This window comes from Centropristis striata, chromosome 24 (genome assembly GCF_030273125.1).
Source record: "Centropristis striata isolate RG_2023a ecotype Rhode Island chromosome 24, C.striata_1.0, whole genome shotgun sequence".
Classification (NCBI taxonomy): domain Eukaryota; kingdom Metazoa; phylum Chordata; class Actinopteri; order Perciformes; family Serranidae; genus Centropristis; species Centropristis striata.
Genome location: NC_081540.1, coordinates 17082602 through 17109154, shown reverse-complemented (window position 1 = coordinate 17109154; position 26553 = coordinate 17082602). Strand labels below are relative to the sequence as shown.

The following is a 26553-nucleotide window of genomic DNA, read 5'->3' as shown; positions in this document are numbered from 1 at the left end:
AATAACTACATTTTGACCAAAAATGTAGTTTCTGCAGTTAGTCTTTGTAGGACAGTATAGTTTGGAGCACTTTGTAAATCTGTATTAACTGTTAAAGATCTGAAAGTCAGATGTTTGGGCTATACCATAATAGTATAATTAGTAGGATAATTATATCTTACTTTTTTTAACTGAATCACTATCTAGATAATAATTTCCCTATTAAATAAACTTGGAATGTCTATTATTTTGTCTTCACTATTCAACACAATAATAAGAAATACCAGGTTACACTGTATCAGACTGTGGTAAGTGCAATTACTGCAGTCTGCTTTGGTTTTATGTTGGATTTTGTAGTTACTGCAATTTTTATGTCATTATTTCTCTGTTTGTCACAAGATAAAAACAAACATCAAAGAGTTCATTTTTAGTTATAACTCAATTTTGACCAAAAATGTAGTTTCTGCAGTTAGACTTTGTAGGGCAGAATAGTTTGGAGCACTTTGTAATAACTGTGAAAGAAGTGAAAGTCAGATGTTTGGAATATATCATAATACCTGAAGACTATTAATAACTATCTGCCTTCACAGACATATCTGCAAAGCTCAGCCCAGATATGTGTATCACATATACAGTCTATGGTGTATCATTAAATGTCTGCATCTATAGGTTTTCTGTCCGTCTTCCTGACGTCAGAGTTACGCACGGCTCCCCCGCTCGTTGATTGGCCAGCTCCGCCCCGCCCTCCCTGTAGGTAACTTGTTGGAGTTTCGGGCGGAGCGAGGAGAAACGGTTTATATTAGGGTGCCTCGCAGCGGACCGAGCTGGGTTGCTGCTCTGCCTCGGTTCGGGACTTGGATCCACACGGAGGGAGCCAAAGAAGAGACGCCTGAAAGAACGGAACACTTTTATCGGGACATAAATCAAAAATGCCTTCAAAACAAGACGATGGCGGGTGGAAGCAGTTTCTGTGGAACTCGGAGAAAGGAGAGCTGCTGGGTCGCACCGGCAGCAGTTGGTGTGAGTATATATGGGTGCTGGGTGCAGGGTGCCGGGGTGCTCGTGGCGCTCACCGGCTGCAGCCTCGTGCTTCTACCTGTGAATGGTGCATTCAAGTGCACACACGATGCGTAATTGCGCCTCTAAAACTAATCATAACCACTTTATTTCCACGTCCTCACATCTAAAACGCTCATCCTGCAAAAAAAATAGTTGTTTGAGTTATAATAATCAGCTTCTTTAGGGTTAAAGGTGATCATATGTGGTGGGTTTTCATCCTGCAGAGAGTTTGTGTGTGTCTGCAGAGCTGGACATGATTGGACATCTGTCTTTTTTGTTGTTGGGGACGCGTCAACTTGTCTTTTAGCGGCTTTTGTGTGGACCCTCAAAGGGTTAAAAATGCATCACAGTCCAAGGTGAGTCAAGGTGATAGGGGCCTGCTCGGAAATGGACAGAAGACTATCGATCCGTGTCGGGTTCCTGTGATCAGATGTCACCTAATCTAAGGAACAATACAACTGATTAACTCGGCCGACCTTTCTTCTCCTGTTTCTCTGGCAGCGGCACTGCGCATGTCCTTGTTCCTCTTCTCAATGTCACACACACACATCCCAGTCCCTGTCTAGACACTCACACCTGGCTAGAATAATGCACAGTGGTATGATGTGTGTGAGGCTGCAGCAGGGGGCTCCAGATGAGCTGTGGGGACACATTTGTCCTTCTGAGGTCATCTGAAAAATGCTGATGCATAGGGAAGAGTGGCATGCGCAGTGCTGCTGTGAAGGTCTGGTAAAAGGACATCCAAGCTGATGGAGTTTACAATTTTTGTTTCCCATCAGATCCGCTTCCACTCATATCTCCACTTTGACATGTTTGGAATGTAAATTGTCTTCTCCGGCTGAGATATGGTGACATTGATATCTAGGAATGTCACTTTTATACTTCCTAGAGGACACAAGCTGTGGTTGTATGTCCTTGCATCTAACATCTCCAGAGATGTGTCCTCACTGCAAAAAAGGTGTCTAAAAAGAAGATAAAATCACTAAATCTGAGGGAAACTAACCAAATCCAGCTTTTAAATTTTTTTATATTTCATTTAAATATTTTTTTTCCCCCGACATGCCTCATTTAAGAATTTGGTTAGAAGCACTAACCAGATATTGTAAAAAATGAAGAAAAGGTTGCAAAAATGTAAATAGTCGAATCATGTGTATCCCTATTTTCTCATACATCAATAAAACATGTGAGAACTTGAAAAAATGCATAAAAAACTGTGTTTAAGATATTATAGGCATTATAGTATATTCCTACTTATAGCTATGGTTGTGCACTGCAAAAAGGTGTCTAAAAACAAGATAAAAACACTAAATCTGAGGGAAATGATCTTGCTGCAAGGACAGATAATTTCACTTGACAAGATTTCTTAAATTAAGATGAAATGAAATCTAGAAATAAGCATGTTGAACGCCTAAAATAAGGAATTAACTCTTAAAACAAGGTAAATTATGTAACACTTCTAAATCTAAAGTTTTTTTTATCTTGGTAAGAAACAAATAATGTGCAGTGCACTCTGCTCGGGCCAGTTCATCGCTTTAATTTATCTTTTTTTAAGAGTTAATTTCTTATTTTAAGCTAACCCTAAATCAAGTGAAATTATCTGTCCATGCAGCAAGATCATTTCCTTCAGATTTAGTGTTTTTATCTTGTTTTTCGACACCTTTTTGCAGTGCTGGATTAATTGCCTCAGGGCTGTTGAGGCCTTTTGACCTTGCCTCATGCAGCAAAAATCCTGACTGGGTGAATGTTAAAAAGTGATTCCCACGAGGTGTCCTGGGTAATTACTACCTTGGACTTTAAGTACTGGCTTCACACTTGAATTCCTGTAAATCTGTAGTGACAATGGCTGCCACTGTGGGATTGTTTTATAATGAATGCTGGCTTTGTAGTTCCTTACGGTGGAGAAACGGCTCTGAACATGTTAACAGAATCCTTGATGTTAGTGTCATTTCCATTTCCATTAATGGGTGATTCTTATGAACATGGTACAGCTCATAGCAAAAACCCAAGAGCATTGAATACATATTTTCTGACCCTTTTTATAACATTATTTATAATCTAATTTAAAAAATGTAAGTTTTTTTTTTTACATTTTTACAGACTCTGTGAGCAAAATGTATTATTAAAATGTATTAAAACAATTCTATCATTGCCAATTCTATCATCTACATTTAGCCTTTTTTTTCTCATCAATTTTCATTCAGATTTTGTTCTTTATACATTATTAAAAAAAACATAATGTTTGATTATATTCTGTCAAATTATACATTTTTAAACAAATATATATATATTTTTATAAAACGTATTAATTATTAATTGTATATAAGTGTGGGAAAACCGTGACATTTTTTTCTGGATTTTTTGTGAATCAAAAATCTGTTTAAAAAGCTTCATGAGAGTCACCCTACTGCTGATTCATTGTAGTTTCTAATCTCTAGTTAAACTTCAGTATGCAGCTCCTTCGTTTTCACCGTTCACCCTGTAAAAAGTTGAGCTGAGGCCCACAGCCAGCTCTTCTAACCTTGAGCCTTTATCAGCTCTGCTCATCTGCACACTGCAGTTTTCCCTGCGTTTGTCACTGCATAACTTAAGTTGTGTGAGGACTGTGAGCGACAGCAGGGTTTTCAACCCCGGTACGAATACTGAATGAGGTTTCCGTGTGGACTCTGGTCCCCTGAAGCCTTCCGCTGCTGCATTCTTTTGACCTTCTACCTCCAACATGAAGCATCTCCACAGGAAGTTGCTGCCACCAGCAGGCTTTTGTTGTGGGGGTGGTGTGTTTCCTCTCGTGTGTGGTATTTAGTGTAAAACACAAAAGCTAATTTGAGTTCTATTTATTTATTTAAACAAAACAAAACATAAATCACCAATGGACGTGTGGTATTTAGTGTAAAACACAAAAGATAATTTTAGTTTTTTTTTTTTCTTTTTTTCTTTTTTATTAATTTAAACAAAACAACATAAATCACCAATGGACGTGTGGTATTTAGTGTAAAACACAAAAGCTAATTTGAGTTCTTTTTTTTAATTTTATTTTTTTTATTTTTTTTATTAATTTAAACAAAACAAAACATAAATCACCAATGGACATGTGTGGTATTTAGTGTAAAACACAAAAGCTAATTTGACTTATTTATTTTTTATTTATTTAAATTAATTTAAACAAAACACAATATGAATCACCAATGGGCATGTGTGATATTTAGTGTAAAATACAAAAGCTAATTTGAGTTATTATTTTTTTTTATTATTAATTTAAACAAAACACAACATAAATCACCAATGGACAAACACAGCAAAAAAAAAAGAAGAAGAAAAGAACAACAAAATCACAAAACCAACCTAAATAAAGAAATAAAACAACAATAATAAATAATAACTTTAACACATTAAATAACATTAAAACTAAACTAGACAAACATCAAACATAATTGCCACATAAAACATACAGTGCATCAGTAAACTTAATAACCTAAGAGAAAATAATAAAGGGTTCTAAATACCGTCCAACATCACCATTCCTATTGGCAATATAACCTTCCAAAACAAAATAACGTTTAATAAGCATCCTAAATTGATTGATGTTCAAAGAATCTGCATTGACAGCTTTAAAAATAAATCTTTTCCCCAACAAAAGCTAATTTGAGTTCTTTATCCTCATTTTTTCTGGTCTCATGAGACCGTTTATCACTTCGTCTCGGTCTCCTTCATGCCTTCTAGAAAACAGGATCTGAGATGTCACGTGTTTTCAAAAGTAGCATTCTCATGTTCACGGTTACCATTATCCCTTCCCCTTGCACTTGGAGTCCTGTCTTACTAGTACTTGTCACACTGAGGTTGTTAAATCCCTAAAAATGTAAAAATCAAAACCCTTATTTTCCGTACAACGATAATAGTAAAGGTCCAAGGTGGTGGCTGTCCTTTATGGCCCGTATCATATCCTGATTGTGCAACTGTTGTTATCATGTTGTTGCTCAACAGGATCGTGAAGTTCACCTTTACTGAATGAATACCTCAGTCCTGAACAAGAGATCCTTACAAAGGAAACTGTAGCATATTATCGAGGCTTTTTTTAGCTAATAATAATGTGTTTTTACTGGATGACTACACTGTTATTGCAACCATGCAATCAACTGGACTCCACTATTATGAGTTACATCATATACAACTATTTACTTGTGACTTCTGCAGACTGAATCTCATAGTAGTAAACATTCTGTCTCTCAGGTAGGGCTGGGCGATATGGACCAAAAGTCATATCCTGATAAATTTAGGCTGGATATCAATATACGATATATATATCCTGATATTTTTTATCACAAAGTGAGAGCAAATGTTCAGTCGAAGTCAAAGCTTCGAAGTCAAAACTTTTTTTTTTAAGTGAACATAAATACTGTATAACAGGATTACCTTTTTTTTTTTTTTTTAATCAAAGCTCCATAAAGTGCACATTTAAATAAAAATGATTTTAATTTTTTTTCTATTTTCTCTTTTACATATGCCTACCTTTCCCAGTTTGTTAAAAATTCTCAAATGTAATATACTTAACTTTTTGTATCTTGTTTCTTGTTTTGTGAACAAAAAAAACTTGATTGTGAGTGGCAGAAATACTATTGTATGTTTGAAAGTAAGCACTGTATTATAATGTTCTCACAAAATAAAAATAAAAAATGTAAAAAAAAAAAAAAAAGTTTTAAATAAAATATATTTTTTTTAAATAAAAATAACCTATGAAATAAAATAGGCCAATCTTTTTCCGAAATAAATATATTTATATGAAAAAAGACATTACAAAATAACTTAATATGACAAACCCTAGTAAGTGCAGCATTTATATAGAAAGAAGGAAAAAAAAATTGAACTATATTGATATATGCAATATGGTCTAATTCCATATCACATTTAAAAATATATGAATATATCGCCCAGCCGTACTCTGTCATCCTGTACTGACTCATTCTCTCTCTTTTTACCTCCTCACAGTCAAAATCATCTTGTTCTACATCATCTTCTACGGCTGCCTGGCTGGAATCTTCGTCGGGACCATCCAGGCCTTGCTGCTCACTCTGAGCAACTACAAGCCCACCTGGCAGGACAGAGTGGCCCCCCCTGGTAAGATGCAGCGCCCACTTCCTGTCTATCTGAGGTCAAACTGATTAATAACAGGCCACTAGAGTAACAAGTTGTTGTGCTTTGGAGAGGATCTTGAGAAAAAATGAGTCTGTGGGACGAGTTCCTGAGTTGTTGTTATTTCAGATGAACTCCAGCTGCTGACTCAGTGAATCACAAGTCGCTTTCTCACTGACGTTATTCATGATGAACGGATGTGTTGAGTTCCAAAAAATATATTTTTTTTCCTTAGAGAGCCCACCTACATGGGTGGGCCCCTTCCGTCCAAAATAATTGCATGAATGTTTTTTTGTGGTAAATGAATGAATGACTCTTAATGAAAGTTTCTTTCTAATGTGGCAGCTCACTCAGGTGTTTTATGGTGGAGTGTCTCGCAACGAGTTGGGAACATAAATGTGATGATGTGTTAGAGAAAACGATCTTGCCACAAGGTTGATGGCAATCATGCAAGAATCATCAAAAGCTATGAAATTAACTCCTTATTAAGAATAATTAAGATGAAGGTATGGTTGGCGTGGTGTCACAGTTTCACGGTATAACTCGGCCGACCTCAAGATAGTTTTTTGACATTTCTGACAGAGAGAATGAAAGACATGCATTACAGGGACCTGGGGCCGGGTTCTAACCCGGGTCCGCTGCATCAAGGACCACGTGAGCCACCAGGACGCCCAAAAAGTGCTTATTTAATAAAAAGAAAACATTTGTTTTTGTTCCTTTTTAAAGGGTATTTTCACAATTATAATTGTGTAATACTGTGAAAATCTCAAGTTTGGATGTTTGAAATGATCCAAATTGATGATCACATTGTTTGTTTACTGACAAACTACAAGTTATCATCTGCACAGGCTGTAATCAGAAAGCTAGATATAGTGATTACATCTAGGGCTGGGCGATACGGACCAAAAGTCATATCCTGTTATATTTAGGCTGAATATCGATATATGATATATATCCCGTTATTTTTATCGCAAAGTGAGAGCAAATGTTCAGTCAAAGTCAAATATGACATGTCACAAGTAGTTTTATTGAAACCGTTTAAGTGAACATAAATACTGTATAACAGGAGAACCTTTTTTTAAAAACAAAAAAATAAAAGCCGCAGCTTGCCTGGAGCAAGGATCACAGTGCAAATTTGAACTATATCGATATCACATTGAAAAAAATATCGAAATATCTTTTATATCGATATATCGCCCAACCATTATTCCAATGTAGGCTTTTCTTATTTTCCTCTTATTGCTTCATGTAAAATGAAAAACACAAGAGGAAAACACAATTGAAAAATGAAAAAATAAGAGTACCTTTTTTTTTTTTTTAATCAAAACTCCATAAAGTGCACATTTAAATAAATAAAAATATCTTAAATAAAAATAGCCTATGAAATAAAATAGGCCAATCTTTTTTTAAAATAAATAAATAAATATATATAGAAAATAATAACAAACATTACAAAATAACTAAATATTATAAACCCTAGTAAGGGCAGCATTTGTATAGAAAAGAAAAAAAATGTAACTATACCGATATATGGTCTAATTCCATATCACATCTAAAAATATATTGATATATCGCCCAGCCCTAATTACATCCCACGTAAACCAGTTCTCCAAGTAAGATAAGTGCAGCTGACAGGTGTCCTTGGTATGTTATCAGTGTTGAGTCAGAGGTAACGATGCTCCATATTGTTGTGGAAATAAACTCTTTGTATATGGTCCCATCACAGTCCCAGAGCAGCCTCCCCTGTGTATACACCACAGCCTGGTTTCCATGGCGAGGGAAGGCCAGCTGGGATTCACGCCGCCCAACTGAGCATGTGCAGAATACAGTCAAGCAAGCAGCTGTTGGAGTGGACAGGAGGACAGCTGTCTGCTACTGTCTGTTTGTTTACCACGTCAAACGGGAGGCGTATCCACGAGCGTTTGAGGTCATTCAAACACAGTTGTGTCACAAGGAAATCTGCTGTCAATGACCTGATCTCTGGTCAGCTGATTAGTAGACGCAGTGTTCTAAACATGCAGCTAATCGAGTTAAAACGACACAGATCGGGAGTATAAAGCGAGCTCCTTAACCCTTTGATGCACAACATGGGTCTAAAGTGACCCACCTGAGTTTTTATTTTCTATATCTTTGCAGTAAATTGATCTTTATTCAGCATTTGAGGTTTTCCTCGAATAACTTGTTTTTGATCATCATACATCGTAATTTTTTGTTTTGATTTCTTACTTTTTGAACTTTTTTGTATCACTACGCTTCTAATGCACAACATGCGCAAAAATGACCCGTATCCATTTTTTATGTTATTTCATGTATGGCTGAATGTAAATATACATCTTTGAAATAAATGTATTTTATCATTTTAGTCCAAATATTTAGTGTTAGTACAGTACAAATTGTTATTATTATAGTATAAGGCCATTTAATTTTAAATCAAATTTGGATGAATGGGTCATTTTTGACCCATGTGTGTAAATTTGATGTAATAATACAAAAATATTTTTCTTTATAAAGTATGAAAGGAAAAATGGATATAATATGTTGTAATAAAAAAAGATTCAAATAATACTTGGACTAGTCATCATAAAATAAATTGATATAAAAAGATATAGCAAAGAAACTCAGAGCCAGCATGAAATAACATGAGAAATGAATGTGGGTCATTTTTGCCCCATGTTGTGGATGAGAAGGGGGGTCAATATGTTGTGCATCAAAGGGTTAATGTGTGGAGAAGGACTCCAAAGTCACATGAGATCTATCCGTGTCATCCGAGTCCAGTAGAGTCACTGCAGTCCGGACTCTATTCCGCCTATCTTAGCAGAAAAACTGGAATAATATCCATTTCCTGGTCGCACAGACGTCACATTAATGCTGATCATCTCGCCTGGATCTGCACAAGTCTGCAAAAATGTCTATTAGTGAGTGTGTGTTTCTGAATGAGACCACTCTAATGTCTGGTTTTCAGACTTTCAGAGGTTGTGTGTTTTCCTATTTCAAGATATGAGGTTTCCAGGGCCGGGACTTTAACGCGTTAATTAATATTAATTAAATACACAAAAATGAACGCCTTAAAATAATTGACTCATTTTAATCACACTTATTTTTGCACCGCGGAACGTTTCTCACTGGATGAGTTTCAGGCGGACCGATTATACTGGAGCACCAACTAGCGAACTAGGACATTTTGTGACAAAAAACCAACGGATGGAAGCGTCGTTAAGAGCATGGTTGTGTGCAAGCTATGAGCCTAAAACCAAAGTATAATAGTTTACAGAAGGTTTACCTACCTATAGGCTACCTGAATTTCTGAAATGTACTATATTTCTAAATATGCTATTGCTACACTTGATGATAAAAATTGCACTGGTCTGTTGGACTTGAACAAAAATACACAATATTTTTGTTGCTTAAGCTTATGCATTCGGTCATTATTCAATGGTATACTAAAAATCCATGTGAAAAATTACTTCTCACTTCTCAGGTCAAATATTTATATGCGATTAAAATGCGATTAACTTCGATTAATTAATTACAAAGCCTCTAATTAATTAGATTTTTTTTTTTTTTTTATCGAGTCCTGGCCCTAGAGGTTTCCTGTCTGGGATCAGTGACCATGAATAATGTAGTTTTCCTGTTGATAACAAGCAGCTGATGTGTTCTCCCTGCAGGCCTTACACACACCCCGAAATCCGAGAAATCTGAAATGGTTTTCAACCTCAATGACGTGGAGACCTACCTGCCTTACACCAAGGCCTTGAGGGACTTCTTGGCCAAGTATGACGAGGAGGGACAGAGGGACAAGATGAAGTTCGATGACTGTGGAGGTAGGTTTTCAGCTGAAGTCCCACAGGCTCTTCCTGTTTCCCAAAGCTGGACAGAATTGGATGGGAAAATAGAGCAGCAGCTTCAACTTTTGACTGAAGCTTAATGATGCTACTTCGAGTGAAACAAAAGATCTGTGAACCAAGGTTATAATAGTTTTGGATTTTTCATTAGTTTTAGTTTTAATTTCGTTGTCATTTTTGTCTTCAAATTCAGTTCGTTTTAGTTTTTAAAGTGAGTTTGCTAGTCTTAATTCGTTTTTATTTTTGGGAAAATGCTTAGTTTTAGTTTAATTAGTTTTAGTGTTAGTTTTAGTTTTTTGTAATGGGGTATTTGTTGGATGTGAGATTCATTAAGGTCACAATAAATGTTCCTTTATTTCCTTTGTCTGATCCATCTCAGCCCCAATAAGTTTATTAACAAAGGTTTACGTGTTAAAGTTTGCCGAGACGAAAACAAAGGATATTTTCACTATACAGTTTCAGTTAGTTATTGTTTTTTAAAAAGCTCATTTTTATTTTTATTTCATCCATCCATTCTCGTCCGCTTATCCCGGGCCGGGTCAGGGGGCAACAGTTTTTGTTATTTTGTTAGTTTTCGTTAACTATAATAACCTTGCCTGTAGTTGGTTTCCATCTGAAAATTCCTGGGACCAATCCTAGCTAAAAACCATCAAACGGAGCACTAATCAGCAAGTCAAAGAGTCCTGGAGGCACGAGTCATCCTGGCCCATCAGTACGTCAACATAGGTGTTCCGAGAAGCTTCCAGTCTTGACAAGTCCCCCTTTCTCTCCCCTCCCCCTCTCTAGACGAGCCAGCAGAATACAAGAACAGAGGCGACTTGGACAGCGATGTCGGCATGAGGAGGGCCTGCCGTTTCTCCAGGACCTGGCTGGGACCTTGCTCCGGCATCGAGGACCGCGACTTTGGTTTCAAGGAGGGCAAGCCCTGCCTCATTGTAAAGCTCAACAGGATTGTCAACTTCCGTCCTAAGGTAATTATCCAAATTTGTAAAAGAAGAAATTGAGTATTAGTATACAAGTTGAGTGGAGGTTATTGCCAGTGCCAGTGAGCTCACCTGAGGAGAGTGAGTCATTAAAATGTAATGTGATACCCTGAAGGATACCTCATACTAATGCTAACAACCTTTCCAACAGCTCTGATGAAGTCACAAGACTCTCCTTGTACACATTAGCAGTCCCTCTAGGGTATTTATATACAAAGCTCCTTCATGTTTGTATAAAGAGAAGTGGATTCCGTGTTGGAGGCAGGGAGCTGTTATTCCCTATGAAAGTTGCTCAGTGGTGCAAGAAAGACTTCCATGCATTTAAAAAATAACCGGATCTTGGGCATGTATTGGGCCCACAGGACTTTAGCACTACAGACTTCCAGTTTGGCGATCCGAATGCTGACAGTGAAATTGGTCATTGGAAAAAGAAATTGGTAGTGACGCACACTGAAATTGTATTTCCACTGTTTCAACGTTATGTCAGACCGCCATCAACACCCGGGGATCGGATCGGATCGGATAAAGAACTTGTAGCTTTTTGATCAGCTCAGATCACAACAGAATTCCTCTTAACCCTTTGATGCACAACATGGGTCTAAAGCAGGGGTCTCAAACTCAAATTACCTGGGGGCCGCAAAAAGGTCAAAATGACCAAAAAAAGACACAAAATCACTAAAAAAAAAGACACAGAATTATTAAAAAAAGACACAAAATTATTAGACACAAAATTATTTTAAAAAGACACAAAATTATTTTAAAAAGACACAAAATTATTTTAAAAAGACACAGAATTACCAAAAAAGACACACAATTATTAATAAAAGACACAAAATTATTAAAAAAAGACACAATTATTACTTGATGTAATAATACAAAAACTATTTTTCTTCATTATATCCATTTTCCTTTCATATTTCATGATCTGTTGTAATAAAGAAATAAAAAAATTTTCAAACACACAGCAGCATGAAATAACATGGGAAATGAATGCGGGTCATTTTTGACCCATGTTGTGCATTAGAAGGTGTTTATATGTTGTGCCTCAAAGGGTTAAAGGGATAGATTATTTTCAGTGAGGTTGTATGAGGTACAGACGGTTTATTACCTGCAGTCGATGATGGCCTACGCGTTCCCAGTTTGGAGAACCAGACGTGCTCCAGGCAGGAACCGTAGAACTTACATGTTCCTACACATAAGCGCAGCAGATCGGTTGTTTTGGTCAGAATGGCGTAAGAAAACGGAACATTGAAGTTCTACGGTTGAGAAAAACTAGTGCCAAATGAAACAACAAAAATCTGAGGACATATCATTATAGCGTACACATAAACAGGAATGACCTTTGTTTAGGTGGTTAAACCTGTTTTGTCTCAGTCCCTGTCTGCAGCAATGCATTGATTTGTTCCTTGTCATAATTTTCCATTCAGCCTCCTACCTCTAATACAAGTATCCCTGAAGAGGCTCAATACAAGGTCCAGCCCAACGTCATCCCCATCTACTGCACCAACAAGGTACACCTTTTATTTAATAGTTTAGACCTATTGTAGGGCTGGGCGATATATCCATATAAAAGATGTATCGATATATTTTTAAATGGGAATGTGTGGAATTATCGCATTTATCGATATAGTTAAAAAAATTTTCTTTATATATAAATGCTGCCCTTACTAGGGTTTGTCATATTTAGTTATTCTATAATGTTCGTTATTCTTTTCTCGAATATATTTATTTCAGAAAAGATTGGCTGATTTTTTAAAAAGTTTTTATAGGCTATTTTTATTTAAGATATATTTTTTATTTAAATGTGCTCTTTATGGAGCTTGGATTTGGAAAAAAAAGGTCCTGTTATACAGTATTTATGTTCACTTAAATAAACGGTTTTAATAAAACTGCATGTCATATGTGGCTTTGACTGAACATTTGCTCTCACTTTAGGATTAAAATATCAGGATATATATATCGTATATCGATATTCAGTCTAAATATATCAGGATATGACTTTTGGTCCATATCGCCCAGCCCTACGCATAAGCATCCTTATTAAATCATAACCCATGAAGGCATATATAAATATGAAATTATTCATTATCAACCACTTATCTTACACTATAACTTCTATTGATTTATTTTGTCTTCCATAAGCCTCTACTACTTACATTAATTGTGTTATAATAATTGAAGTATGTACTTAGCTTTTACCATACATATCTATATATTTACATATATATTAGGTCCGGGACTCGAGTAAAAAAATTAATCTAATTAATTAGAGGCTTTGTAATTAATTAATCGCATATAAATATTTGACCTGAGAACAGTGAGAAGTCATTTTTTTCACATGGATTTTTAGTATACCATTGAATAATGACTGAATACATAAGCTTAAGCAACAAAAATATTGTTTATTTTTGTTCAAGTCCAACAGACCAGTGCAATTTTTGCCATTAAGTGTAGCAATAGCATATTTAGAAATATAGTACATTTCAGAAATTCAGGTAGCCTAGGGTTAGGTTCATTTTTGTGTAATTAATTAATCTTGATTAACGTGTTAAAATCCCGGCCCTAATATATATACATACACATGACATGTTATATTTGACTTTGACTGAACATTTGCTCTCACGTTGCGATAAAAATATCGGGATATATATCATAATTTTGATTTGATTGATATCAGTATTCAGCCTAAATATATCGGGATATGACTTTAGGTCCATATCAACCAGCCCTAACCTAATGCATGTTTGATTTCCTTTGAAAAAGATGTACACTTTTTGCTCTGCAGCTTAGTCATCCAAGCATTTGTCTGTTTCCAGAAAGAGGAGGATGCTGGTAAAATCGGGGAGATCAAGTACTACGGTATCGGCGGCGGGTTCCCCCTGCAGTATTACCCGTACTACGGCAAGCTGCTGCACCCTCAGTACCTGCAGCCGCTGGTGGCTCTGCAGTTCACCAACCTGACCCAGAACACTGAACTGCGAATCGAGTGCAAAGTGTACGGAGACAACATCCACTATAGTGAGAAGGACCGGTTCCAGGGACGCTTTGATGTCAAGTTCATGGTAAACAGTTTATGACGGACATCAGGACCATAGCAACCTCCCTGGCCGCCCTCCCCCCTTCGGCCCCTTTTGCCCTTCCCTAAATACAAATCTAATGTAGGAGATTCTAAGCGAGGGGGGTAGGCTGTAGCGGTTAAGTCAATCACAAATAGTCTTGAATGAATAAATGAAGAAAATACCTGATAGGGGACCGATGTGTAATCTTGTCTGCTTTCATCTCTAGCTTCTACACTTCTGTCTAGCGTTAAAATGTAATTTAGAGGAAAAGTAGCAATAGGCCTAATAAGAATATTTATTCAGCTGTAAATGAGACTTTTCCACAAGCCATGGGACATTGTCCATTGATGACTGTAAAGTTTAATTCCATCTCCGATGTGTAGCGAGCTGTGTCGTCCCCTCTGCATATCGCTGCCTCGTGTGGTTTCACTAGATATTTTTGGAGTGTGCATTAGTCGCAAAACGTGGTCCTTCTAAACCACGCTGTCCTCGTTTTCTTCCGTGAGCAAGCTTTAGCAGTTCTAGGCTTCACTTCATGATCGAAGTAGTCTCGACGTGGTCCACTCTTCTGATGTGTGTAAGGAAAAGGCTGCACTCCAGGGAACTTCTTTCCTCTTTTTATTATTCTTTTACGTCTGATCATGGGAGACTTTGCCTTTTATTTGCTTTGTTAAATCACTTAAATGTGTGAAGGGGTTTTATTACTTGGTTTCATGCCTTTTACTTTTGATTTTGCCTTGAATGTAGAGTTGTGTCCAGCCCGTTAGACACGCCGGCCTGCTGACACGACGCCGACGGTGCTAACTCTGGTTTTTAACATTTTCTTTTTGCTGGATTCATCACAGCACTGTGGTGTAACTCTCTGAATGTTTTAGCCATTAAACATGGTGGATGAATTTTATATTTATGCAGTTGTACATTTTGTTTCTTTGCAGAATATTGTAATGTATAAATGCAATACCAAAGTGACGAGTTGAAGAGAGTCTTTACCAGAAGCAATGCAGTACTCGTTTTTAGGATCTCATCATGTTATAAGTGCTAAAGTCAATGTCTCGCCTTGCGACCTCAATGGTTAACTCTTGATTTGTGTTTTGGCCACGAATGTAGTCAGGTGGAGGATGGACGGGTAACAAGCAGCCAGTTGAATCCCACATAGACCTGATTTCATGCATTAAAAAAAAAAAGATAAGAGTTCTTTCAGAGCTCAGTGGCTTTAGATGATTAATGATGTTGGCTTTAATATTCCATTGATCTCATGTTGATGTAAAACACTCGACATCAGTCAACTTTCCATCAAGTTCATCCAGCTTTGTCATTTATTCAAAGATAGAAACAAATAAAATCATAATGGACCTTTCTCTTGTGTTGTCTCTGTCTGTTATACTGATAAGTTGGCATAAGTAGGGCTGGGCGATATATCCATATAAAAAATATATGTTGATATTTTTTTTTAATGTGATACGGAATTAGACCATATCGCATATATCGATATAGTTAAAAAGGTCTTTCTATACAAATGCTGCCCTTACTAGGGTTTGTCATATTTAGTTATTTTGTAATGTTCGCTATTCTTTTTGCATATAAATATATTTATTTCAGAAAAAGATTGGCCTTTTTTTTATAGGCTGTTTATATATTTTTATAAGATTTTTATTTAAATGTGCACTTTATGGAGCTTTGATCTGAAAAAAGGTACTCCTGTTATACAGTATTTATGTTCACTTACATAAAAAGTTTCAATAAAACTACTTAAATATTTGACATATATACAGTATATCGGGATATATATTGTATATCAATATTCAGCCTCAATATATTGGGATATGACTTTTGGTCCATATCGCCCAGCCCTAAGTATAAGCATCCTTATTAAATCATAACCCATGAATGCATACATAAACATTAAATTATTAATTAATAACTTCTATTGATTTATTTTGTCTTCCATTAGCCTCTACTCCTTACATTAATTGTGTTATAATAATTTAAGTACCCTTTACCATACATATCTATATAGTTACATATATACAGGTTCATCTCAATAAATTAGAATATAGAAAAGTTTATTTATGTCAGTAATTAAATTCAAAAAGTGGAAATAACACATTATATAGATCCATTACACACACAGAATGAAACATTTCATGTCTTAATTTAATTTCTTCTAGTTATAATGATTATGGCTTACATTTAATGAAGACCTGATGACCTAATGAAAAAAGTTGAATATTACAAAAGACCAATTTTAAAAAGTATGTTTAATATGGGAATGTTGGCCTCTGAAAAGTATATTTAGATAGATGTATGACTCAATACTTGGTTGGGGCTGTTTGACTTGAACTACTGGAAATGGACTTTTCATCATATTCCAATTTATTGAGATGCACCTGTATACATAGACATGTCTGCATTCACGTCTGCACACAAGAAATAAATGAACCATTAACCACTATAACCACTAGATAGTTTTAAAGCCCTTCTGCATCCCTGTACCATGAAAAAATATTATGACATGTTCACAAGTCCTGGAGCACATCTGATTTTTTCCCAGCATGCACTTGGTGTGGAAGACAGTATTAGGCTCAAATTTTCCCCTTTTCCCTATTTTTCCCTACTAAATAAAATCAACCTTTTTTATGTAGATTGTGTACAGATTTTTCACTACTCTGCAAATCTACCCAGAGAGCTACTTTCTCAAATATTTAACTTTGTTAAATCATTTTTACCATACTATGTCTTAACTATTCTGCCCTACAAAGTCTAACAGCAGTAACTACATTTTTGGTCAAAATTGAGTTATAACTAAAAATTCCCCAAACTCCTTGATGTCTGTTTTATCTTGTGACAAAGTTTAAGATTTAAATTTTACTTTGTTTCAGAGAAATAATTATATAAAAATAGCAGTAAATACAAAATTCAATTTAAAACCAAATCAGACCAAACAAGTTCAAGTCAATTCAATTTCAAGTCAAGTCAATTTTATTTTTATAGCCCAAAATCACAAATCACAGATTTGACTCAAAGGGCTTTACAGACTGTGCATGTCCTTAGACCCTCACATCGGCCAAGAAGAAGAAACCTCAGGGAGAGACAGAGGAGGGATCCATCTCCCAGGAAGGACAGACCTGCAATAGATGTCGTTGTTGTTGAGAGAGACAGAGAGGAGCAGGAGTTCTGGGAGGAGACAGAGAGGAGCCGGAGTTCTGGGAGGGGCACAACAGCAGGTGATGAAGCGCCACCATTAGCCAGTAGTGATGGTGAGTGTAGAGTGGACCAGGAGAGGAGCATTCCCATCTGGGGCCGAACCAGATCCACAGCAGTGAGACCAGCAGGAGTGATGCGAGCAGGACCACAGCTCCACACCCTGTGAAAGAGAGAGCAGAGAACAGTGTGAGTACTCTGGAAATACATACATTAATACACAGGACAAGATGTTACTATCCGTTGTGCCATAGTCCTAGGGAGTGGACACACCCCTGTCCACACCACCACTGCAAGTACCATGCGGCCCCTACCAACCAATAAGGCTGTGACGAGCCTCACTCACGCCGTACAAGCACGCTCAGTGTCGTTGGTCCCGCATGGCATTCTTAGCTAAAACATCAGAACCAAGCGGCCCTGTAGAACCTGATAATGTAATAAATTCCCGATAATGTAATAACCCTGATAATGTAATAAAAATCTGCACTTGAGTCCACTGAAAATGTAATGAAACCTGATAATGTAATAACTTCCCGATAATGTAATAAAGTGAATTTCCAAATAAAGTAATACACTTTTTTTTTTTACCAATAATGTAATAAAGTATAACACCAAGCACCTTTAGATTTCAAGAAGCTGTTGAATGCATTCGTGTGTCATGGATACCTCGTTTGTGAAAAACAGATGAACGGGTCAAAAGTTAATAAACATTCAACTTTGACCTGTTGGTGGCGCTAGAGCTCTTGAGCTAGAGTTGCCTACACAGTATCACCACTTGAACTCAAGTAATGGGTGGTCTGCTGTTAAATTATTACAATATTGGGGAATTATTACATTATCAGGACTTGCAAAATGAAGGCTAACCTGATCATGTAACCTCCCATTAATGTTATACTTTATTACATTATTGGTAAAAAAAAAAAAAAAAAAAAAAAAGTGTATTACTTTATTGGGAAATGCACTTTATTACATTATCGGGAAGTTATTAAATTATCAGGTTTTATTACATTTTCAATGGACTCAAGTGCAGATTTTTATTACATTGTCAGGGTTATTACATTATCTGGAATTTATTACATTATCAGGTTCTACAGGCCCTATCCAACGGCTAAGGCTGTGTCGAGCCTCACTGGCGCCGATAATATGCGCTCAGTGCTGTTGGTTTCGCATGGTTTCGCACGGCATTCTTAGCTTAAAGTGACAAGTTAGCAAAAACATCAGAAGCCCAGCCCTAACTATAGGCTTTGTTGAAAAGGAAAGTTTTAAGTTTACTCTTGAATAAAGAGAGGGTGTCTGCCTCCCGTACTGAGACTGGGAGATGATTCCACAGGAGAGGAGCTTGATAACTGAAGGCTTTGGCTCCTAATCTACTTTTAAGGACTTTCTGAACCAGAAGTTTACCGCTTATAACAAAATCAGTTTTAAAACGTTTATTCACTGAAAACAAAATATTAAAGCTGAAAGAAGACAAAAACATTGTAGTTACTGCACTCTGTTTTTGCATTACTATTAGAACCTTTTACAGTAATGCAAAACCAGAGTGCAGTAACTACATTTTTGGGTTCAAGGGTCAAATAAATCGTCATGATTTTTGAGCATGAAACTGACATCATCAATACATGTAGAAATAAGTGTCATATCACTTACACTGTAAAAAAATGTCTGTAGATTTTATGGTAAAAAACTGCTAAACCATGACAGTAAAAGACCGTAAAATGATAAATGAGTTAATTCAGTTTACAACAAAACAATAACAAAAATATACTGTAATATATACAAGCCATCAATTTTGCATTTATCTTTTGTAAAAATACTTTTTCTCACTGTTAAATGTACTAAACACCATATCTCTAACAGAAATATACTGTAATATTTAATGGTAAAATCTTTAATTCATGCGGCATTTATTAAGTATTTTCTTGTCAGTTATAAGAAAAGGGAAGAGCATTTCTTTTGATGGAAAAACTTTTTATTTTTATGGTAAAAAATGGAATAAAATGGCAATCTTAAATGTGAAATCAACAGTGCTAATATTATTTTAACATAATATTAGAAAAAAATCGCACCATACCGTGAAAACAAGTTTTTTTATTTTTTTATTTTTTACAGTGTAGCTACCTATAACCCATTTGGCTGGCCAGTTAGAAAAATTGAAAGCAGTTTTTCTCAGTTTTATCCTTTGCATAGTTACTTCAGTTAGACTTTGTAGACATTATATGTAGACTTATAAACATTATAAAAACAACTTATAACATCGTCAGCCATTTCTTTCATGTCATATCTTCTCTTCTATTATTACAGAAAAAAATGTGTAACATTTATAATACAATGTATGGTCAAGTTATAAGTTCTCATGTTTTATGAAAAAACGCCATGTCTGTTGAGTTAAAAGTCGCGCGAGCGATAACACATCTGCACGCGCATTTATTTCGTGTCACGCGCGCAGATTTTCGTTTCGTATCTGTTTATTTCGGTCAATACATGTCATCAAAACAAACCAGAAAAAACAAAAACAAAACATTGCTCAAAGTAAACAACATGTAAACAGAGAGAGAAAATTGATAATAGACATTTGGACCGAAAAGGCGTAGGCTGAAGCATAGCTTATTACGCCTACCCTGTTACAACTCAAGTAAATTTAAAATTTAGAAATGTACAATCTGTTATTTATCAACAAAAGAAATAAGCAGTCACAAAAGAGAGAAAAGAAAGAAGCTTATTACTCATTACTCTAACTTATATAAATTAATCATCCTATTTTTAAGTAATTTTTTGAATAAGTTAATGGTATTGCAAGTTTTCAAGTCTTTCTCCAATTTGTTCCATAAATAGATTTCAACTGCCGCGCGCACTTGTTTGATCTTCGCGCACATATTCAGCAACTGAGTGAATGAGTGAAGCAGATTATCCCCCGTGCTCGCTCGCGGTGAAGCTCTGCTCGCGCGGAGCGAGGACTTTTGACACATTGGGGGCGGGGCCACGTGGGTGCCTTTTCAGTTTACAGCTGACAGCTGGTAGCGGCGGCATCATCTAAAGAACAACAACGGTTGTTTCATGACGTTCACGACCACAACTCTACGCTTCATCACTGATAATAAAAAGGTTTAAAAATGTTGTTTCTTGTTTCTAAATGATCAAACAGTAGTTAAAGTGTTAGATCCATGGGTTTGCCGTGACACCGAGCAGAGACCTGCAGTCCAGCGGTGCAGGCTGTCTCTCTGAAGCAGAGGATGGCGGTCGTCTTAATTTATGTCAGTCTTCTCAGACAGCCCACAAACATTGAAAGACTTTCTGATCTGGGAAGAGGACGTGCTGTCCCTGAAGGATGTCCGAGCTGAAGGATGTCCGAGCGGAGACACCGGAGCGTCCTGTCAGCAGCAGGTAACTAGGTCAAGCTAACTTACGTCAGTAATCGCAGGTGGTTTAACGTAAAATATAATAAATAAACGCTATAGTGAGACAGGAATATGATGGAGAAGAACAATGTTTCCATTTTCAGTAGTTATCAGACGAAAACATTTTAGTTTATGTCGCTCCATGCTAACGGTAATAGCTAATTACTAGCTAACATTAGCGTTAGCTAACCATGACATCAAATGGCCGGCTAGGATGAAAGAACACGTTTTCTTGAGGACGAAAGAGTGTGGTGCAAAACATGTCTGAGAAGTCTGGGTGGCATTCTGAGGGATGTTGAACATAATGATATTAATGTCACATTCTTTTAGAAGCCAGGGTATTAGTCTTCTGTGACGATCAAAAGTATCAATATGCAGTTACCTCTAACATTTATGGACAATCGTGCACCTTACTATATTAGCAATAACCACCTGACTTAACTTATGTACAGTGTATAACATATTAACATCATTGTGCACTGTATGCAGCACATAGTGTAGCGTAGTTATGGTTATATCCCTATATCCAATTATCTTTCAAAACATTTTCCATTTGCATCAAGTACTATATAATGTTTTATTAATGGTTTGTATTCTGCTCTTCACTTTGTTTGTTTTTTTACTAAGAAAAGTTGCTAGTAATAATTATAGAAACTAATTATGATAGAATCTCAAATACAAAAGCTGGACTAGGCTCAAATACTGAAAATTCGCCATGTTGATTAATATAATATACTTGGTATACTGGCGCTACTATTGGTTCATGTTGTTGAGCTGTCAGAGTCAGAGCCAATCAGAGGCAGAATAGGGCGGGTCTTAACGGAACGGGGTTCAAGGGTCAAAGGAACCCATGTGATCTAAGGTCAGCCTCAAGTGTTTTTCGTTTTTTAGCTAGCGACTGTCAATACTTCTGTTGAGTAAAATATTTTTCCAAAAGTAAATGATTGTGCATTATTTTGGTTCGTGTTGGCGAAGCTTTTTTATTTTATTTTTAAAATCTGCCACTACACATGGAGACGCATTTGAAGCAGTTAGGCCAAGTAAAGAAATAGCGCATGCTAAACTGCACGCATCACAAAAAATATAGCCTGCAAGATGTGGTGAGGGAGGTCGCGGAATTTAGGATAACCTGACTGACTGACGTGGAGAACGAGGAGTCACGGTAAGAAATAATAAGTAAAAATAATCATTTCTTTAGAGGTTTGCATCAGCTGTGATGAGCTCCGCTGGCCAAAAAAATAAATTATGTTGATGTGGAATTATTTGGGTTTTAAGACAGGTGTTGTTGTTTTTTTTATATTATTGTGGTTACTTTTTAATTTTTGACAGTCATTTCAGACCAATTCTGAGCTGCAGATATGTTCATGTTTAGGCTCAGAGTGGTGAGGGTATTTATGAGGGCTGCTGTTTGAGGTGAAAGGTGTTTAATAAGAGGCTCAGAGGGACAGAGTCGGACAGCTACGTTTCAATTATTGTGTTTGTGTATACGGTTTGTTTTGGAGTATGGACATAGTTGATGACTTAATACCTGCTGACTTAGCTTGACCTGTCTCACTGCCTGCCTGTCTGTCACTGCGGTGGATTGATGCTGCTGTACTGCACTGAGTGTTGTGCGCTCAGTAGAGCTCCGGTTATAACGGCAGTGAAATGAAAAACACTCCAGCGTCTGTAGTTAGCATTTTCTGGAGGAAGATTTCATAGAGCAGGATCCAGGACCCTGGATTGTCTCCAGTCATTAAGTTCATTTTTTTTTTTTTTTAAATAAACTTTATTAAGGCAGTTGGGTGGGGTGTAATACAAAAAAATACATCAGAACGTCGCCAGGGGGTTTCAATAAATCATAAAGAGGTTGTCATACAAAAATATTATAAAAATTACAAATATTCAGAGTTTTAGCAGCTTTCAAATTAGTAGAGTCTTTAATAGAATTAATATACTGCTTGGTTTCATTTATAAATATAGAAAAGAGGGGATTTTTTTTTGTGTATCGAGATTTATGTATGTGATATTTTGCCAATAGTATAATTAGATTTATAATGTAATATTGATTTTTTTTTTTGTGTATGGGAAGTCAGTGAAACCAAACAGTATATTTTCAAAACAAAGGGGTCTCCAGTCATTAATGAGATGTTGATTCTCTTCCGGTTATATCACTTGATTACGCGTGAATTCGCGAGATTCACTGATACACTGCACTCTGTTGGTAGAGCATTTAATTGTTCTGCCTCTCACTTCACTTAGAGATTGGATAATCTTCCACGGCACACCTGTTGATTTCTTACGGCACACTTGTGTGCCGCGGAACAGCTGTTGGGAATCACTGGATTGGAGCACAGTTATGGGGCGAATCTGATTGGCTCCTTGCGTTTTGGCTTTGATGCTTTGATGTAAATCCTGTCCGCTGGCGGGACTCGGCATCTCTGGCTTTTCGTCTGAGGTAAGAAGACATACTACTAGCATACTACCGTTACAATCGTGCATTATAATGTTAGCATTTTCATATTTGAACTTTTAAACTACTGTCGAAAATTTTGTGAATGTAGTTGCAAGTTATTTGAGTTTCATTTGGACGATGTTTGTCATTTTATTTTGCTAATTTATTCGCGGCTCCTGGTCTTAGGTCTGAGCTAGCGCTCTCTAGCAAGCTAGCTTTAGCATCATGTCGAAGCAATTTATAAATGGTCCGTCGAGGCAGAATATCTTCAGTTACTCCATGTTACAGTTAGCATGATGCTAACAGTTATAACAGTAGATGTGTCTGGTGTTAGCAAACACTATTGATTCTAAGAGTGCATTGCATGGTTTGACTGATCTGATGCTACTGACAGACGGCCTATAATGCATTGTGGGTTGATAATATAGGCCACAACAGTTTATGATTGCTGTGTTTTGTCTTGTGTCTATCTGGGAAGGTGTCATTATGCTAATAATAATATAATAATGCTGAAAAATTGCTAGCTTATGCTATTTTCCTTGATTAATGTTGTCTAGATGCCATTTTTAATGTAGGGTTTGTGTACAATGTTGGCCTGACTAATTAAAAAAAAAAACTGTGATATGTAGCTAATAGTATGTGGATTTTGATGGTAGCTTCTTGATAATAGTCCTGTTTTTGTGAGGATGTTTTGGTATTCTTATGTAATAAGGTGTAATAGTACTACCAATGTCATACTCATCAATGGCTAAATTTGAACATTCGGTGTATTTGGATAATATTAAACTGAAACTCATGTCACTTGGTAATGAGAGGTGAAAAAGAAAAGATAATCATGGGGATATACATTTAACCATGGAGTCAGGGCTGTAAAAATGTACTGTAATGATGAACTGGTAGTTTACTTCACCATTTAAGATTTACATTGTGTCAATGTCAATGTTACTCACTACTGTTAGCAGACTATTACCCAAACTATTACCATTTCTTTTTTCCAATTTGTCATGTCAACTGGTACCTGAAGTATGTGCTCCTGTGACTAATATTAATGTAAGTGTGTGCGTGCGTGCGTGCGCGCGCGTGTGTGTGTGTGTGAGAGAGAGGGAGAGATTTATTGGAAGTTGAAAATGTAGGCTTAAACAGCTTTGGATTAATTCGTGTGTGTGTTTGTGTGTGTGTGTCTCCTCAAGTGGTGCTGTGAAGCATTTTCGTTGTAGGCTTTAATCCTGTTTTCTTCTGATCTTCATACTGCAGTACTATTTTGGTAATAGAGGTTATTATGTAATAAGGTGTATTTGTAATACCAGAGTCATAGCCATTAATGGCTAAAATTAGGCATCATTTCAAGAGAGAAAAAAGTAAAAAAAAAAAAAAAAAAAACCTGAATACTTTTTTCAATAGTAATAGTGGAAAAAATAATTCTTGATGGGAATGCACAGAGTAGGTCATGTCAACTTTTAGTGAAACTTATGTTTTGATATTTGTATATTTGAATAAAATTGACCAATAATAATGAAAAAAATATGAAAATGAAATATACATTTTTTTGGTCATGAGTTACCTTAAAAGGTGAAAAAAAAGTTGGCAACATTTTTTTCTACATTTCCTAAAACCAGTCTAATGTCATGAGGTCCTTTTTGACCCCTGAGGACCATTGGTGCTATAAAAATGTATAAAACACGTAAAAATGTATGAAGAAAGTTCAAATTTATATTATCTATAAAGGATGCAGAGGGGCACATATGCTGAAAATTTTGCTATGTTTCTAGAGGTGCTATCTGTGTATTTAATTCAAATGATTATATTCAGCTTCATACTGATTTTTATGAATAAGTGATACATTAATTCAGTTATTTAAAACATTAATAACACAATATTGTTACATTGCTGCAATGCTCACGGTTGTCATCCTGTTCTAGATAAACACTACTTCACCTAAGAGACTTGAGTATCCAGTTCTTCGTTGACCTTCAGCATTCAGTGGTTTGTCTTCACCTTTTCAGGTAAGCAATTTTAAAAAGTTGCTTTTGTGATGTTGAGAAACACTGAAATTATTATTCATAAAGAACTTTCAACCACTGTTCTGTGATGTCATGTATAGTGATATACAAATATATTTGAAGGAACGGTGTATTTGGGATAATCAATATTATTAGTATTATTCGTGTATTTATTTATTTTTAAATCAGAGAATGGGGGGAAAATAGATTCTTAGTACAAAAACTAGTAACTAGTAAAAAAAAATTGGTAACAATAATGTTCATTCATTAATTGACGCTTGGTCAAACTCTCATCTAATTAAGTATTGCTGTCTCATTAACATGTTGTATTTATTTATTTTGTAGGCTAAAACCAGTGAAGCCATCACCATGTTGTTGTTTGTTGTCATTATGCAGATTTTTCAGCATGTGGTCCTCAATATATAGTATAGAAGTCACTGCATTTTCTGACTTTTCCAGGTTTCCTGTGTCCAGCATCTTCAAGACATACTAAGCTAACTTTTCATATTTTTTGCACATTTATATTTAGGTTAGGTTAGGAATAGGTTAGGTTTATAGTAGAGTATTTAGTTTGTATAGTTTAGCTTTTTATGGTGGTCTAGGGACAGTTAAGTTAGCAAATTAATTTAGTTCAGATCACTTACAATTGCATATTATTGTTACAATTGTGTTATTTTGTGAGTTATTGTTGTACAGGCTATTGTATATTGCAGAACCAAGTGAGACGAGGAAGACCACTGCTTCCAAGATGCCGCTCAGAAAGTGCGTTGGACAAGTCTCGACCTTGCAGATCCTGCCCCACTTAGCCAAACCACTTCCGACCATGGGGTACCTCAAAGACCTCCGTCAACCAGCCGGCTGTGGATGATGGATAACGGACCCACAACTCCTTCTCCAGTCTACAAGGTATGGGTTTATTTTTTTCCCCATCACAGTGGACACAGACATGGCCTGATAATACAATCTGCTGTCTTAACTACTTCCTTTGAGTAATAAAATATGAATTCACAATTGAGTATTTGGTATTGTGTGTCATCAGGTTCTGAAAATACAGACCTCCCCACAGTCCAAGAACAGCTGGATGACCTCTGGACCCACCTGCCCCCATTCACCAGTTGAAAAGATAAGCTTTTTAAAAAATTCTTCAATTGTTAATTCTGCACAAAGTGATACACAAAACATTGTCTGTATTCCATTTCAACAAACACAAACATGAAATGTATATTTACATGACTTAATGCAAGTCAATCATACTAAACATCATCTTTTTTTTTTTTTAAACCAACCATTGCACACACTTCCATCCAAGGAGAGGTTACATCTTGATGGTAACTTTTTAGATTAACAAAACTTTTGTGATATTTGTAATTGTTGTTGCTGGTGAGGGGGCGGAAAGGGTAATTCTAAACATTGCCTGCAAGAGACCAACACCGGCGTCTCAGGGGAAAGCTATCTGTATACATAACTATCAACCTAC

General features: G+C 36.2%; 1 protein-coding gene and 1 long non-coding RNA gene across 2 annotated transcripts; both read left to right on the top strand.

The window, feature by feature from the left end:
- The first annotated feature begins 777 nt into the window (after nucleotides 1–777).
- Nucleotides 778–15300, top strand: atp1b1b (ATPase Na+/K+ transporting subunit beta 1b). Its single transcript, XM_059327901.1, has 6 exons — nucleotides 778–999; nucleotides 6019–6147; nucleotides 9828–9983; nucleotides 10791–10975; nucleotides 12415–12498; nucleotides 13804–15300. Exons 1-6 carry the CDS (start codon nucleotides 909–911, stop codon nucleotides 14062–14064), a joined length of 906 nt encoding a protein of 301 aa, XP_059183884.1. The 5' UTR covers nucleotides 778–908; the 3' UTR covers nucleotides 14065–15300.
- A 7505-nt stretch (nucleotides 15301–22805) lies between these two features.
- LOC131962640 (uncharacterized) lies at nucleotides 22806–25571 on the top strand. The gene is made up of 3 exons (XR_009389945.1): nucleotides 22806–23079; nucleotides 24996–25079; nucleotides 25536–25571. It is a non-coding gene; the product is annotated as an uncharacterized LOC131962640 (long non-coding RNA).
- The last annotated feature ends 982 nt before the right edge of the window (nucleotides 25572–26553 follow it).